This window comes from Mandrillus leucophaeus, unplaced genomic scaffold, assembly GCF_000951045.1.
Source record: "Mandrillus leucophaeus isolate KB7577 unplaced genomic scaffold, Mleu.le_1.0 Scaffold436, whole genome shotgun sequence".
Lineage (NCBI taxonomy): Eukaryota > Metazoa > Chordata > Mammalia > Primates > Cercopithecidae > Mandrillus > Mandrillus leucophaeus.
In genome coordinates, this window is record NW_012104654.1 from 2,508,693 (window position 1) to 2,521,764 (window position 13,072).

General features: G+C 38.6%; 1 protein-coding gene across 1 annotated transcript in view; it reads left to right on the forward strand.

Annotated features, from left to right (window-relative positions):
- The window catches only part of PTH2R (parathyroid hormone 2 receptor), an 85,779-nt gene that overhangs the window by 59,041 nt on the left and 13,666 nt on the right, over positions 1 to 13,072 (forward strand). The window contains exon 10 of the mRNA XM_011993916.1: positions 12,930 to 13,024. Coding sequence (XP_011849306.1) covers positions 12,930 to 13,024 — 95 coding nt within the window. The remainder of the gene's footprint in view (positions 1 to 12,929; positions 13,025 to 13,072) is intronic.

Below are 13,072 nucleotides of genomic sequence, written 5' to 3' on the forward strand. Positions count from 1 at the left end.
AATCTGATAATGAAATGGTCTTGCAGTGATTTCCAGCAAAACTCTCCTACGTATTTTCCTCCTGGGATTTCAGGCCCACATTCTTATGGACCATGAAGCCTACATCCCTCATTTTACTTTTGAACCTGTCTGTAAAGGGAGAAATAAGCCCAGAACTTAAGCTCCATGTGTTCAGAGTATGGTGCTCCTTCTTCTGAGTTGTTCTGTGTGGTGAAGCCAGGAAGGATGAAGATAATAATGACAACAAACACGACATAGTTCTTACAATGTGCTGGGCAGTGTTTTAGGCATTTTATATACATCAATATATCTAATCTGACAAATAACTCTAAATAAGGAAACTGTCCAAGAATACCCAATATTAAGTGATAGAGCGGGGTTCTGACTTCAGGATCAATGTCCGTACCCAATGAACTCCATGCACTTATAATAAAATCTAACATCTCTGATAATCCAGCAAAGATGCCTCACTCGTGCTTGTGCCTCTTTACATGCCACACCCTGGCTATGTTGTTTACCAGTCAGTTGCTTGACCTTGTCCACCTCTGTTTTTCTCAGGGCTGTTCTACATGCCCCACTGTACTTCTAGAAGGTTGGAATGTGCTTCCTTCTATGCTTCTTTTGAAATACTATTTTTTCTTTGTGACCTGGGTGCCCTCCAATCTAAATTAGATTACCAATTATAATCTACGGGTCGTAGAAAGGCTTTTTCTTTTCAACATCATGGTATATCATGTCTCTCATTGTTGAATGTCCATCTTGTCCACCAAACTGCAAGGTTTATCTAAACAAGGATCATTTTTGTTTTTTCTAAACTTATGATGCCTAGTGCTTAGCTAGTTTCCTGGCACAGAGTGACCACTCAATAAATAGTTGTTGGAAAAACAAAACATGCATATAAAATAGATATCCTGGGGAACTGGGAAGAGGATAGAGGCAAAATAAGAGCACAAAGCAAGTAAATTACAGAACTTATGAGTTCATTTTATGCAATCTTTTCAATTTCTAGAGAAGAAAACTACAGCTCACACAGATAAAGGTCACATGACTAGTACAAAGACTTTAACATGTATTTTGTGACCACGTTGTTTTCACTTGCATTCCAAAACCTGTCAAACTGTGTCTTGAATTTAGGGGAAAAATCTTTCCATTTATATAGCTATGTTCGTAGTTTTAAAAATAGCTTAACTTTAGGATATAAAGTTGTTTTGTAGTCATGCATTGCATGTGGCATGGTTTTATGTAAATATATGCATCATATGTGCTAACAAAGAAACTATTTGCCCAGAATTTAAAATCCAAATTAGATCCCTTACTTAATTCTGTCTTTGGATATTATAATACTATAGATTCTGTTAATTTGATGTTTGTATATATAGGAGTAAAATTAGATAAATTATGGTCAGAATTTCTAAGCAATATATGAGGTAAACTAAATTTAAGAGAGTAAAGGAATTTATTAAGTCTGAGCAGTCTGGAGAAGTCACGTCAAGATAACTGATTTTTAGAGATAACCATAGACTGCAGTATAAGTTTGGAAGGAATCACTTAATGTTGGAATTGTAAGATCTATAATTATAGCATTGTTGTTTTCTGTTTTGTTCAAGTGCGTTAAAATTATGTTTAAGAGAACTACAGTCATTGGAAAATACTAAATTTTGTTCTGAAAATAAATGTCCCCAAATGTAATTATTTATCAGACACCTGTGTTATCTTGATGTTGGTTTGAGGATGATTTTTTAATTCTTCCCCTGTAAGATCAAAATATAAGAGAAATATTCCCTAATTAACAACAGAGCGTGATGCTTTGTTTTGGTTCTGGGCCTCCTGGAGCATCAGGAGAAGGCGTAGGGATGCTCAACCTGAAGAGCAGGAGATGCTGCAGGCAGGACAGCTTGCTTGGAAGAAGTGGGAAAGGTGAGATTGATTGATTCAATACATTCTGACCAAGCTGGGGCACTTACTGAGACATGAGCACCTGCATTTGCACTGATGTCAACCAAGAGGCACGGTAACAGCTGAAACAAAATAAAACCAGAGACATAAAAATACAGATTGGGAAATTCAGCAGATTCACTCTTGGGTACTTATGAGAGGGCCTTGAGAATGCCAGTATTATGGTGTGAAGAGTTGTATGGTACTGGCAGAAACCTGAGATCTTGAATTTATAGGTTAGGGAAAACAAAAGGAGGAACTGTGGTATTTGTCTTTATGTAAGTATTTCCTTCATGCTGTGTTACTGTCCCCATTCACCCATCCTTTCATCCACCATCCAGTGATAGGTCATCAAACTGTCTTTCTAGGCCCTGCTCAAATTTTATCTTTACCAAAATTGATATGGTTTGGCTGTGTCCCCACTCAAATCTCATCCTGAATTCCAACATGTTATGGGAGGGATCTGTGGGAGGTAATTGAATCATGGGGGCAGGTCTTTCTTGGGCTGCTCTCATGAGAGTGAATAAGTGTTCTGAGATCTGATGATTATATGAGGGGCATTTTTCCCTGCACAAGCTCTCTTCTCTTGCCTGCCGCCATGTGAAAAGTGCCCTTTCATCTTCTGTCATTATTTGAGGCATCCCCAGCCACATGGAACTGTTAAGTCCATTAAACCTTTTTTTCTTCCCATTCTCAGGTATGCCTTTATCAGCAGTATGAAAACAGACTAATACAGTAAATTGGTACCAGTAGAGTGGGGCGCTGCTGAGAAGATACCTGAAAATGTTTAAGTGACTTTGGAACTGGGTAACAGACAGAGGTTGGAACAGTTCAAAGGGTTCACAGACAGGAAAATGTGGGAAAGTTTGGAACTCCCTAGAGACTTGTTGAATGGCTTTGACCAAAATGCTGACAATAATGTGGACAATGAAATCCAGGCTAAGGTGGTCTCAGATGGAGGTGTGGAAGTTGTTGGAAACTGGAGCAAAGGTGACCCTTGTTATCTTTTTTCAAAGAGACTGGTGGCATTTTGTCCCTGCCCTAGAGATTTTTGGAACTTTGATTTGGAGGGAAATGATTTAGGTATCTGGCAGAAGAAATTTCTAAGCAGCAAAGGATTCAAGAGGTGACTTGGGTGCTGTTAAAGGCATTTAGTTTAAAAAGGGAAACAGAGCATAAAAGTTTGGAAAATTTGCAGCCTGACAATGCAGTAAAAAAGAAAATCCCATTTTCTGAGGAGAAATTGAAGCTGGCTACAGAAATCTGTATTAGTAACAAGGAGCTGAATATTAATCCCCAAGACAATGGATAAAATGTCTTCAGGGCATATCAGAGGTCTTCACAGCAACCCCTTCCATCACAGGTTTAGGAGGAAAAAGTGGTTTTGTGGGCTGGGTCCAAGGTCCCTGTGCTGTGTGCAGCCTAGGGTCTTGGTGCCCTGTGTCCCAGCTGCTCCAGCCATGGCTGAAAGGGGCCAATGTAGAGCTCGGATCATGGCTTCAGAGGGTGCAAGCCCCAAGCCTTGGCAGCTTCCATGTGGTGTTGAGCCTGTGAGTGTATAGAAATCAAAAACTGAGGTTTGGAAACCTCTGCCTAGATTTCAGAAAATGTATGGAATGCTTGGATGTCCAGGCAGAAGTTTGCTGCAAGGGCAAGGCCCTCATGGAGAACCTCTACCAGGACAGGGCGGAAGGGAAATGTGAGGTTGGAGCTGCCACACAGAGTCCCTACTGGGGCACTGACTAGTGGAGCTGTGAGAAGAGGGCCACTGTCCTCCAGACCCCAGAATGGTAGCTCCACCAACAGCTTGCACCATGTGCCTGGAAAAGCTGCAGACACTCAATGCCAGCTTGTGAAAGAAGCCAGGATGGGGGCTATACCTTGCAAAGCCACAGGGGCAGAGCTGCCCAAGGCCATTGGAGCCACCTCTTTCATCAGCATGACCTGAATGTGAGACATGGAGTCAAAGGATATCATTTTGGAGCTTTAAAATTTGATTGCTTCAGTGGATTTCAGACTTGCATGGGCCCTGTAGCCCCTTTGTTTTGGCCAATTTCTCCCATTTGGAATGGCTGTAGTTACCCAATGCCTGTACCCCCATTGTATCTAGGAAGTAACTAACTTGATTTTGATATTACAGGCCCATAGGCAGAAGGGATTTGCCTTGTCTTGGATGAGACTTTGGACTGCGGAGTTTGAGCTGTTGCTGAAATGAATTAAGGCTTTGGGGGACTGTTGGGAAGGTGTGATTGCTTTTGAAATGTAAGGACGTGAAATTTGGGAGAGTCCAGGGGTGGAATGATACCTAAATCATTTCCTTCTAATTCAAAGTTCCAAAAATCTCTAGGGTGGGGACAAAATGCCACCAGTCTCTTTGATAAAAAATAACAAGAATCATGTTTGTTCCAGTTCTCAACAAGTTCCTCACCTCCAAATCTCATCTCGAATTCCCACATGTTGTGGGAGGGACCCAGTGGGAGGTAATTGAATCATGGGGTCACTTTCCTGTGCCATTCTCATGATAGTGAATAAGTCTCATGAGATCTGATGATTGTATAAGGGGAAGTTTCCCTGCACAGCTCTCTTCTCTTGTCTGCTGCCATGTGAGATGTGCCTTTCACCTTCTGTTATGATTGTGAGGCATCCCTAGCCGCCTAGAACTATAAGTCCAGTAAACCTTTTTTTTTTCTTTTTCAGTCTTGGGTATGTCTTTATCAGCAGTATGTAAATGAACTAATACAGTCTTCCTTTGTCTCTTAACAAAGTTAATCTCTTATATTTTATTAATCATCTGACAATAAATATTTGAGTCCCTTTTTGTTTCAAGCATATTTCAGAGTCTTTTTTTTGCATTGATCCTCAAATAACTTTTAAGTAGGTATTTTTATTATTCCCAGTTTGGGTTCACAAAAGGTTATATAACTTGTCTGAGGTTATAAATTTAGAAAATGCTGAAGCCAAAGTCAAACCCAGGCAATGCCATTCCAGAGCCCACAGGTTTTCCTCTTTCTTGCCATAGGATTTAAGCTAGGGCGGTGTTTCCTTATGTAGGGGCACATACCCTGGTGCATGAGAGGACTTAGGTGGTATATGCAAGATCACTAAGCAATATTGAATCATATATGAATTTTGGTCCCTTTCCAACCCTTCTGAACACATCAAGGAGAAAGTTTTATTTTGGTCCTGGTCTTGAACAACACTCACATGTGTAGTGTCTTTCTTGGGGATAGGGGGAGGTAGGACAGGCAACCCAATCTAGATAACATTTCATAAGGCTTTTTGTTTCCATCATATGTATTTCACAGTTGTCTCTTATTTGTAAAAGTGTCTACTGGTTCTTTACTTATGTTTAATGGTATGAAATTTAAATTTTAATAATTTAATGAAAGTCGATTGAAGAAAGGTATGAAGTAGGCATTAGTAGGTAAGTAATATCAATATGGCAAAATCATGATGGTGGCACCCTAAATGACTTATTTGGAGAACACTGAACTGGACAAATTCCTTTAACAATGAAACCTGAAATTACACAAAAGTCCTGACCAGTGTAAGCAGTGGGCGTTCCCCTGGCTGTGGCAGGCTGGTTTCATGTGATCAGACACTTTAGAAGGGGTGTACCACACTGCATTTTACTTACTAGCTCTGTCTTCCCTGTGTGCTCCTCATGGTTAGGGATAATCTATTCTTTTATTTTCCTAGAATGCCTGCCCTTTATTGGTGCCTAGGAAATATTGGCTGAATGAAAATATAAATATATACTTAATAATATTACTTATAGCGGATCATAAGATTATTTGATAAGCATGCCACATGTAGGTACCTTACAATCATTTAAAATACAGTTTCCTTCATAGTTAACTGAAATAAATATATCAATATTATTGTTTCAATTTTATGACTGGCAATACCGGCACACAGAGAAGTATTTGACTTAGAATTATAGGATTTTGGAGCTGAGGGTACTCTTAGATTTTGTTGAGTCTCACTAACTTTACTAGTCTACAAGCAGTCAAACTCACATCCAAGGTCATACAGGTCATTAGTGGAGGAGGTGCAACTCATAATAGTTTTTATTATAGGGTTGGTAGTTATGTGAACAAGTGTATGAATCCTGTGTGAACTCTTACCAGTTGCTGACTGTACTATGATTTAGCTTCTTTTAAAATGAAGTTTTCTAAAAAGGAAATTGTATATTCTAATATTTACTTCATAGGGTTATTAGGAGGACTATGTGAGATTATTAAAGTGCTTAGTATAACCTATGAAAAGCGTTCAGTAAATAGTAGCCTATAATACAGGTACTAACACTACTAATACTACTACTAGTGATAGCATGGTAATAGTAGAGGTGTAGTAACAGAAATGGTGGTTCATGTAGTAGTGATATAAGCTTATCCAAGTCTTTCTGACACCATCATGAAGTTCAGAATAGGGAAGAGACAGCACCAAACTCTGAAGGGCTTAATAAAGGAAACACCAAGAAGGTGAGATTTGAACAAAAAGTATGAAGAAAGAGTAGAAATCACTTACCTAAATCACTTAATAGGTAAATCACAGAGAAAGATTTTCCTGGCATGGAGATTAGCCCATGCCAAGTGGGCATGTTATGTTTTCTATGGCTGGAAGGAACAATGCATCTGCAGAATGTGCAGAAGATCAGACTGTGAAGTTGGATGGGAGTGGACTCATGTCATGCTAAAGCACGTTGGAATTTTCCTTAAAATTGTGATGAGACAGCAAAATATTTTAAGCAGGTTAGTAAGCAGATCAGATTTGGGTTTTAAAAAGGAAACTCTAGAGGTATTATGATGGATAGATAAGATGAACTAGCTTGGAGACGCAAATGTCTAAGAGAGGTACTATTCACCTTTAAGTGCATAGTCCTATTTGATTCTGGCAACTATATGAGAGACTGTACTCTTGATGCAACCTTCCAAGAAAGAGACAGGAATTAAAGAGTTTTATTAAAATGATAACCATAAATAACTGTCAGCTACTGATATGAGTAATGGAAGGAGATCAGCTTCAGCAGCAGGGGAGCTTGGGCAGCGAGCGTGATGACAATCTATGTTTTTTGCTATTTGATGACAGTTAGTCCCACATATTCCATTCATTTAAATCCATTTCTTTGGAGATGCTGTAAAGTCTGAAAATATTTTCCTTTATAATGAGTTGATTCATCTTAGCTGAATTAAAATGTGAATGTGCAATGAGAACTATTTTTTTTAAAGACCCAAGAAAAGGTAAATATTATCATAAAATGTAAATGTATAACTAATTTAATGACATATCTTTTATATTTGAATAATAGAAACTTCTTCCAGGGTCACCTTTCTTATAGTACATATGTCTAAGCTGTGCTTATAGAATAGGAGTAAAAAAAGAGAAAATCCTAAACTCAGTGTTTAAAGCAACCCTTAACTGGCATTAAAAAAAACAAACCATAAAACCTATTAGGGAATTAGGGTCTATCACTCATTGAGATTTAGAATTCATATGCTTATTTTTTGCAGTAGTTCAGGCAGTAGTTCCTTTTCTGGCAACTCCATAAAAATAATTCATAGAATCAAAGAATGTTCAAGTTGGGAAGCATTTTGGGGATAGCTTGCCCAATGTTTATCTGACAACATTATTGCTGAGATTATGACCTTTAAATAACCCTCCAGAGAAGTAATGTCAGTAACAGCTTGTGGTTTGCATTAGAGATGTTGACAGGTATGAGAAGTATATGGGGCATTTGTGATTATTTCTTTTTCAGGTCACTTTTTATTGGCATGTATTTACTTACTTTTAGATGTTTGTTTCATCATGCCTCACATCATCATTGTGTATCCAAGCTGAGAACTAATCTTTCTGGTCAATAAACAGTTTGTGATGTCTATCTTGGGTTTGCTCATTGTATCAGTAATGATTAAATTTGAATATTGAATGACATTGAATGACTAAGCAAGTAGGCGACTCCTGGGGAAGCTGCATACTACATAGAGTGCATTAAATACAGAGCTAAAATGTTTTTTAAATAAATGTTTTGTTTTCCATACTTGTCACAGGGTATTTTAGGGAACTCTGGCAGAAGGAATAAGATGGAATTCTAATAAAGGTCTTTAGGAAATATTTTAGGTGATAAGTTTTAAAAATATTTTATCTAGTGTACTTTTCAAAATATGAAAAGAAAGGGACGAACAAGGTGCATGCTTCTTAGCTGTTGTCGGGTGAGTGATTCATTTTCTTCCAGTTGCAGGGAGAGGTGCAGTCACCAAAAACAAGGGTTGACAGGGAAGGAAGGAATTTTAAGAAAAATGGATAAAATTTAATCTCTGATCATTGACACAATTGTAAATACCAAATTGATTTTTCCCCAGAGAAAGATCTCCCCTTCAGAACTCCTTTTCTTTTCTAAATCAGTTAGAAATATAACTTTAAATGAAATTAAAGCTCTAACATTTGCCCTAGAAACTGTCTCCAAGTTATAAATTGAATTCCGACTGATTAGAAATGAACTATATATTTTGATCTTTATATTTGTGATACAGATAATCAAATTATAGTATTTGATAGAGATCAGGGAGTTTATTACCTGTTATGTAAAAGTTCAGCATTTAGTACCAATATGCAAATAAGCAAAGCAAAAAAATTCTTATGTTTGTGATATTGAAAAATAAGCCGATACATGCGTTGAGCAGATATGACGTATTTAGAGTGTCTCTGAGGGAAACTAACACATAGCATCTCTCTTGGCTTCCCTGATTCTAAACATGTTAAGATATAAAGCAAGGGAGTGAGGGAGAACCTTATTGCTGCAGGAGGCTGAGGTGGATGATGTGATCCTAGGTCTGTTAGACAAGTGGGTCTATTGAAGAAACCCATAATTAGTCAGGATCTTCCCACTTGGGCACGGGATGCTGAGGGGCAGGCTCCTATCCCTGGAGATGCTGCAGAGAAAGTCTGCTCACTGCAAGTTACCTTTTCTATGCCTAAATTTTGGCTTCTTTCTATGATTACATCTTTTGCGAGTTATGCCTAGAAGTGAAAATTCTACATTGAAGGGGGATGTGCTGATTAACCTCAATATAAATAATGTTTACAGTGTGCACATCTCATTCACTTATGTATTCACTCTCATTGGACAAATCTTGATTCAACACCAAGAACATTGCAGGCCCTGTGTGACGCACTGGAGAAGAGAGAGTAGAGGAGAAGATAGACACCAGTTTCTTCTCCCACAGCTAAAGCTTAGTGAGTGAGGCAAACATTTAAACATGAAAAATGCCTCTGAGAATAAGTGACATTCAGCCTGAACCCTGATAACTGACCTAGGAAGGGCGAGTGAGTGGAGAGAGTAAAGGATCCAGGCAAAGAAAACTCCAGGAACCACGTCTCCGAGACAGGACAGCCTGCGCTTCCGTGGCTGAAATGTTTTCTTTGTTGTAGTTCATCTGTGGTTCATGCTGAACAAATCTTTACATTTATTTAAATAATTACCTGCAGGCTACATGTTGGGTACAGTGTACACTGCTCAGGTGATGGGGGCACTAAAATCTCAGGAATCACCACTAAAGAACTTAACAATGTAACAGAAAACCGCCTCTACCCCAAAACTATTGGAATTAAAAAAAGAATCTTTAATTGCAAAATAATTTGATTTCTATATTTACATTATTTTAAAACCATATTTACAAAAAATTAATTCTATGTGTTATTGGCTTTAATGTTTATTAAAAGTCATGTTATTCTAAGCCTTCTTTCTTTTTTTAAATTTCTTTGCTTTGTTTTGTCTGTAGTTTGCTTCAAGCAAAATTTTTCCTACAGGAAGTTTACATAAAATATGCAAGAACTCTTTAATCATGTTTTTCTTAGAATTATGTCTTAATTAAAAAAAAATACTACTACTACTACTACTACTACTACTACTACTACTACTACTACTACTACTGCTAAAATCTCACCAGAAACTTCCTCTTTGTCTTATTCTGTTTTATTTCTTTTGCTTGGTATAAAATGCCACCTTCCCATTTGCAGACTCAAGTCTTCCTTTAGTGTAAGATTTTTCTTCTGTTATGTTTTTATTGATTTATTCTATTTGTTGTTGTCTTTTCTTCAGAAAGAGAAGTAATCTGCCACATCCTCCAGATGGGTATCTTACACCTCATATACCTCCTCACACCAGTCTTTGTTCTTCTTCTTTTCTTTTTTTAGTGGCTTAGAAGAACATGCATTTGTTCTCTTACAGTTCTGGAAGTCAGAAGTCCTAAAATCAAGGTGTCAGCAGGGCTGCCTTCCTTGTGGAGGTGCTAGGGGGAATCTTCATCTTTTTCAGCTTCTAGAGGCCGCTGGCATTCCATGACTCTTGGTCCCTTCCTCCGTCATCAAAGCCGAAAGTGTAGCAGTTTCTACTCTTAAATCCCTGGCCACATCCTCACTCGAACGCCCTTTCTCAAACTCTCAAGTCTTTGTTCTTTTTCCCTCCGTTTGGGAGGATTCTTCAAGTGGCTCCTAAATTGCCGAATTCATTTTTTTGCTTTGTCAGATCTACTCTTTGTTGTTCTAATATTGATTTTAAAACTTGGTTATATTTTAGATTCCATATAATCTTTTGTTAATCCATCCTGCTCTTAAATTTCGGTCTCCATCTCAGTCTAGTCTTAACTCAATTCTATTTTATGGACACTATAGTGCAGTGGTTAAGGGTGTACAGTGTCGATACAGGCTGCATGGGCTGCATTAAGGCCCTGCCACTTGCTAGCTGTGTGGCTGGGAAAAATATGTGGAATCTGTGCCTCAGGTTCCTCATCTGTGAAATGGGACAAGAAAATGCCTGTCTCATAGAGATGCTGTGAGACTAAGAGTCAGTTCATTTGCCATGGTTAGTAGTCAATAACGTAGTTTCTAATTCACCCATAGTCTATATTTTTCTAAAATATTCAGAATAATTACTTAGAATTTCATCCAGCTGTTGCTTGTATCAGTATGTGTGTATATATGTCATGTGTGTGTTTGTTACTTATCTTTTAAGGCATCAAGTTTTACTCAGCCTTAATATTTTAAAATTCTTAATTCTTTCCATAATCAGTTTGGTTGGCCTTGAACGTATCTTCTCAGTTATTAAATGGATGGACTGTTTGGCATGTATTTCCTTTAGTCAGTTTTCTGGGAGTGGGGGGTGCAGATTTACTTAGTGTAGTTTACTAAAGGACTGAGTGCTTGGTCCCGGGCCTTTTAATAAGGTGAAGCTTAAGGCTGGCTCATCAGAAGCTGTCTATACTTCTTCCTTTTCCAGTACAAGGCGTGACAAATGGCAATCCAGCCGACGTTGCCCCACAGCTCTCCCAGCTTCAGCTCCTAGCACTTAGTCCTTCACCCAGCCATTCCATGCATCACTCCCCAGTATCTTCACCCCAGCTACATCCTGTTGCCGGGGGCTGTTGTCTTAGAGGGACAGGAATTAATGGGGCATGAAATAAATCTTGTCATTCAGAAAGTTGCACTCATGTGCTTCTTTCTCAGTGACCTGAGCAGTACTCAAGTAGCTTTTCAACTTCTCATTAAAACAAAATCTGTCTGCGGGCTGCGAGTTGTAGTGGGTAAAGATGGAAATCCTCAGCTCTCGTGTTTTGCATCTTTTTGTCCTCCTGAACAGAAGGTATCGGATGGTGGTTAAGGATTCATAATACAGACTCACAAAGACCTGGTTCAAATTCCAGCCGATTGGTGGGTATTCCAGGTTAAAACAGTTAATCTCTTTGAGGTAAAGTTTCTTCATCCATAACAAATGGATGTAAAAAAATAAAAATGTCTCCTCCATGCTCTTGTAAGGTTTTAAATTAGAAAATGTTCAATAAATGGCAGCTGTTATCAGCCTGGAAGCATCCCTTTCCTTTCATCAGCTCACAGCACAACTTTGTTTTCCCCCATGTGTGGGGCTCAAGACCTAGCCCTCAGTTCTTGTAGAAAGTTGTGATTGTTGAGAGGTGCTCACAGGGTTGTCAGTGGTAGGATAGCAGAGCGGTCGGTGGGGTGTTCAAGGCTGATACAGACAGTCAGCTGAATTTGGGACTGAGACACACAAATCCTCTGATAACCAAATTCCCTAACTTCCAGAAGAGATTGAGGACTCTGCAAGACAAGTTATCCCCAGGACTGCAGGACTTGATGACTTTCTCTTCTGCCCCTGCTCTGGCAGGGACACAGTGCTTCCTGTTGGCAATCTACATTTCCATTATTTCTAAGCACTAGCACTTTCTGGAAAGCAGACATCTCCCTGAATGGAGGGACCCAGAATTTCAGGCCTCGATCTCCTTATGACCCCAGACCTGGAGACATGTTCTTCATCTTCATCTGGAATGTCTTCACTGATCCTTGAGGTCCTCAGACAGAAAGGGATTTATTCCTTCGACACTCCCCTCCCTCTCCTTTTAAAAGTCAGGACTTGATTATCTCTAGTGGTATTCACACTTACAGCATTTTAAAAAATCAATCTAATTGACTACACTGGGAGCCTTTTCTTATATAGCATCTTACTTCCCTTAAAAAAAAAAAAAAACACCTCATATCACCTTCACCCAATACTTTTCATACATCATAGACAGAGTGGATCCCCCAAATAGCTCTATTATTCCTCTCCCTAAAGTAGAGACATAGCTGGGAATTCATTTTAAAGAGGACAGTTGATTACATTTATATAATAACTGTTACCCTTTGTCCTGCCAGTTTGCCAAAGGGCTTCATCTAAACTTCAGTTTAGAAAGGCCCCGTGGATCCTGGCAGATCATCCTCTGGTATTTTCAGTGTTGTTGAAACTTTATATTTCTTTGTGTTTTCATGAGGGTGAATCAAGAATCACTAGCCTTCCAATATCTGATCTCAGGTTCCCCTGTTGACATTTGTGAAATGGGTAATTTTTCTTATTTGAATGGAAAAAATTTCAATTTATGTAAATGTTTATAAAAATCTTGAAGACTAACAATAATTCTTTGTAATCTTACCTTCTTTTTCAGCTGAATTTTGTTCTGTTTCTGAATACGGTTAGAGTTCTAGCTACCAAAATCTGGGAGACCAATGCAGTTGGGAATGACACAAGGAAGCAATACAGGTAATTTCAGGACAGGCACCATCAGAGGATGTATTTTGTTTCCCTCCC